At 32.0% G+C, this 4,587-nt stretch overlaps 1 protein-coding gene across 1 annotated transcript; it reads left to right on the forward strand.

The window, feature by feature from the left end:
* The first annotated feature begins 3,533 nt into the window (after window positions 1–3,533).
* LOC138348034 (secreted RxLR effector protein 161-like) lies at window positions 3,534–4,265 on the forward strand. The gene has a single exon (XM_069296641.1). It carries the CDS (start codon window positions 3,534–3,536, stop codon window positions 4,263–4,265), a length of 732 nt encoding a protein of 243 aa, XP_069152742.1.
* Window positions 4,266–4,587: the final 322 nt, after the last annotated feature.

A 4,587-nucleotide genomic window follows, 5' to 3' on the forward strand; every position in this document is an offset into this window, starting at 1 on the left:
TTTGGGGTCTTTTGGTGTTGAAGAAAGAGAATAGGAGATTTAATCACAACCGTTGATTTAATAAGAGATTAATGTTTAGGATTCGATCTAGGAATTATTTTTTAAGATGGATGAATGAGATTAATAGATGAAAAATTAAAATCAAATTGGTTTGAGGATTGGAATGGCTAAAATTGCAATTAAATTGGCTAGAATTGAAATGAAAAAGTGGCTACGATTGGAATAAAATTTAAAATGGAGTGGCTAGAATTGAAAGAAATTATGATAGAATAGGCTAGAATTTAAATAATTTTAAGAAAAGTGTAGGAATTACTATTTAATTAAAATACTACATATATTAAAATATTTTTATAATTGAAAATCATTTAAATTTTAAAATATTTTAATAATTTTTACGATAATTTAATAAAGTAAAACATACTAAAATATATAATTTCCAGGCAAAATCGACTAAAAATTCTAACTTTAAATAAATTTTAAAATACGTATTTAATTGAATAGTATTCCTAAAAATGGTTAAAGGTCAATCAAAATTGGGTGTCAACAATAAAGTTAGTCAAATACTAAACTTTATCACGTGTTTGTATTATATTAGGTCTTTAACTTGGTCTAATGTTAAAAAACATAAATTATGATATTAACTAGGATTTATCATGTGCTTGTATTATATTAGGTCTTTAATTTGATCTAATGTTAAAAACATGCAGTCTGTTATTAACTAGGATTCAATAATGATTTTATTTTATTTTCCTAACAACTCGTTTTTGACTTAGAGGAGACAATAAATTATGACTCAATATCTAATATTTAATTATTAATTTATTCCTTTGAATATATTGTACCCTTTTGACAACACTAATATTTAATATATATTTATTTTGTGTATGTCATTTCATGTGAAGATATGGATAATTCTAAGAACATATTATCGAAATATGAAGATATTTGTTTGATTGATTCTGGTACAACACATACGATATTCAAAAATAAGAAATATTTTTCTCATTTAAGTATGGTAAAATAAATGTCACTACAATTTTTGATAGTACTAATATGATTGAGGGTTTTGGAAGAACCATTGTAATTTTGTCCAATGGAACTAAACTCATCATTAATAATGCAATGTTTTCTCCAAAATCTAAGAGAAACTTGTTGAGTTTTAATGATATCCGTGAAAATGGTTATCATATCCAATTAATGGATGCAATAAATCTTGAATATCTTGGTATCACCAAGAATGTCTCTGGGCATACATGTGTTATAGAAAAGTTCTCTGCCTTATCTTCTGGTTTGTATTGGACAAAAATTAGTGCAATTGAGGCACATTTTATAGTAAATAAGAAGTTTACTGATTCCAATACATTTGTATTTTGGCATGATCGTCTAGGACATCCTGGGTCAATAATGATGAGACGAATTATAGAAAATTCGAATGAACATCCACTAAAAGACCTAAAAGTTCTTTTAAATGGTGAATTTTCTTGTACTGCTTGTTATCAAGGCAAGTTAATTGTGAGACCATCACCAATGAAAGTTAAGATTGAGTCCCCTGCGTTCTTGAAACGTATACATGGGAATATTTGTGGACCTATTCACCCACCTAGTGGGTCGTTTAGATATTTTATGGTTCTAATAGATGCTTCTTCTAGATGGTCTCATGTGTGCCTATTGTCATTTTGTAACTTGGTATTTGCAAAATTATTGGCACAAATAATAAGGTTAAGGGCACACTTTCCTGATAATCAGATTAAGTCCATTCGTCTTGATAATGCTGCAGAGTTTTCATCCCAATCATTTAATGATTATTGTTTAGCAATTGGGATAAGAGTTGAACACTTCGTTGCTCATGTTCATACTCAGAATGGTCTCGCTGAGTCATTAATTAAACGTTTACAATTAATAACAAGACCATTACTTATGAAAACTAAGTTGCCCACTTCTATGTAGGGATATGCAATTTTGCATGCTGCAACACTTATTCGTCTCAGACCGGCAAGTTATCATAAGGTTTCTCCATTGCAATTGGTTATGGGTCAAGAACCTAATATATCCCATCTAAGAATTTTTGGAAGTGTTGTACATGTGCCTGTGGCACCACCAAACCGCACTAAGATGGGCTTTCAAAGAAGGTTATGAATATATGTTGAGTTTGAGTCACCCTCCATTATCCGCTATCTTGAATCATTGACTGGAGACATGTTTACTGCTAGATTTGCAGATTGTCGGTTTAATGAGACAATTTCCTAAAATTAGGGGGATAAAATATTGAAATAAAACGAGAAATTTTGTGAAAAAATTTATCATTGTCTCGTCTTGATCCATATTCTTCTACTTGCGAACAAGAAGTACAAAAGATTATTCATCTACAGAAAATTGCAAATCAAATGCCAGACGCATTTACAGATTTGAAAAGAATTACTAAATCACATATTCCTGCAGAGAATGTCCCAATTCGAATTGATGTCCCTAAAGGACCATCCACAAGGGTCATAGCTAATGAGTCAAAAACACACCTAAAGCGTGGTAGACCATTGAGGTCTAAGGATCAAAATCCTAGAAAAAGAAAGATTAAATGTCAAGATGACATTATGAAAGAATCTCATATGGAAGTTCAAAATTTAAATAAGTCTGATATTCATGAAAGAATCAATGAACTTGAAACTCAAGGAAATAATGAACTATCCATAAATTTAAGAGATGTTGAAACTAATATGAATCGATCAGAAATAGTGGTTGATTATGTCTTTGCATATAATGTTGCAACAAATATCATGAAAGATAATGAGGATCATGAACCTCAATCTGTTATAGAATGTCGGCAACGAAATGATTGGCCCAAATGGCAAGAAGCAATTCAATCAGAGTTGAATTCACTTGCCAATCATGAAGTTTTTTGGACCTATAGTTCAAACACCTAATGGTATTAAACCTATTGGTTACAAATGTATTTTTGTGCGAAAAAGAAATGAGAAAAATGAAATACAAAGGTATAAAGCACGCCTTGTGGCACAAGGATTTTCTCAAAGGCCTGGCGTCGACTATGAAGAGACATACTCACCCGTTATGGATGCAATAACATTGCGTTATCTCATTAGTTTTACAGTCCATGAGCAACTTGAAATGCATTTGATAGATGTGGTTACAACCTACCTTTATGGATCACTTGATAATGAGATATACATGAAAGTTCCTGATGGATTTGCGATGCCTAAATCATGTAAAGATCACTATATGGTTTGAAGAAATCTGGGCGCATGTGACATAACCATCTTAGTGAGTATTTAATTAAGGAAGGTTATACAAATGATGCAATTTGTCCATGTGTCTTTATAAAGAAAACAATTATCAGAATTTGTTGTACTTGCTCTTTTTGTTGATAACATAAATCTTATTGGAACTCCAATAGAGCTTCAAAAGGCAATTGATTATTTAAAGAATGATTTTGAGATGAAAGATCTGGGAAGGACAAAATTATGTCTTGGTTTGGAAATTGAGCATTTGAGAAATGTATTTTTGTTGATCAATCTGCCTACATGGAAAAAGTGTTGAAAAGATTATGTATGGATGAAGCGCATCCATTAAGTACTCCGATGGTTGTTCGTTCACTTGATGTGAATAAGGATCCATTCCGACCTCAAGAAAAGGATGAAGAAATTCTTAGTTCTGAAGTACCATATTTTAGTGCAATTGGTGCATCAATGTATCTTGCTAATACTACAAGGCCTGATATAGCTTTTACTGTTAACTTGTTAGCAAGGTATAATTTTTCTCCTATTAGGGGACATTTGAATGGGATCAAACACATTTTGCGATATCTTAAAGGGACAACTGATATGGGCTTATTTTATTCTGTTAATTGTAGCCCAAATCTTGTTGGTTATGCTGATGGAGAATATTTATCTGATCCACACAAAGCTCGATCCCAAACAAGCTATATGTTTATATGTGGGGGGACTGCCATATCTTGGAGATCTACAAAGCAATCCATCGTAGCCACTTTATCTAATCATGCTGAAATAATAGATATTCATGACGCAAGTAGAGAATGTGTGTGGTTAAGGTCTATGATACATCTCATTCGAGAGAAATGTGGTTTGGAATGTGATAAAGTACCCACCATTTTATATGAAGATAATGCAGCATGCATAGCACAACTTAAGGGAGGATTCATAAAAGGAGATGGAACAAAACATATTTCACCGAAGCTTTTCTATACACATGAACTTCAAAAGAATGATGATATAAATGCGCAACAGATCCGTTAAAGTGACAATGTGACTGATCTATTCACCAAGTCTCTACCAACTGCAACTTTCAAGAAGATGTTGCACAAGCTTGAAATGCAAAGATTCAAGTCTCTGGATTGATGTTCTCATTAGGGGGAGTTAATACGCGTTGTACTCTTTTTCCTTATGAGGTTTTGTCCCACAGGGTTTTTCTTGTAAGGTTTTTAATGAGGCAGCCTAGATGCGTATTAATAAATATGTGTACTCTTTTCCTTTACTAGAGTTTTTCTTCTCTTAAAGTTTTTTTTTGTAAGGTTTTTGACGAGGCACGTCATCTATGAATTAGACATTCAGGGGGAGT

The sequence above is a fragment of the Solanum lycopersicum genome, chromosome 4, assembly GCF_036512215.1.
Source record: "Solanum lycopersicum chromosome 4, SLM_r2.1".
Classification (NCBI taxonomy): Eukaryota; Viridiplantae; Streptophyta; class Magnoliopsida; order Solanales; family Solanaceae; genus Solanum; species Solanum lycopersicum.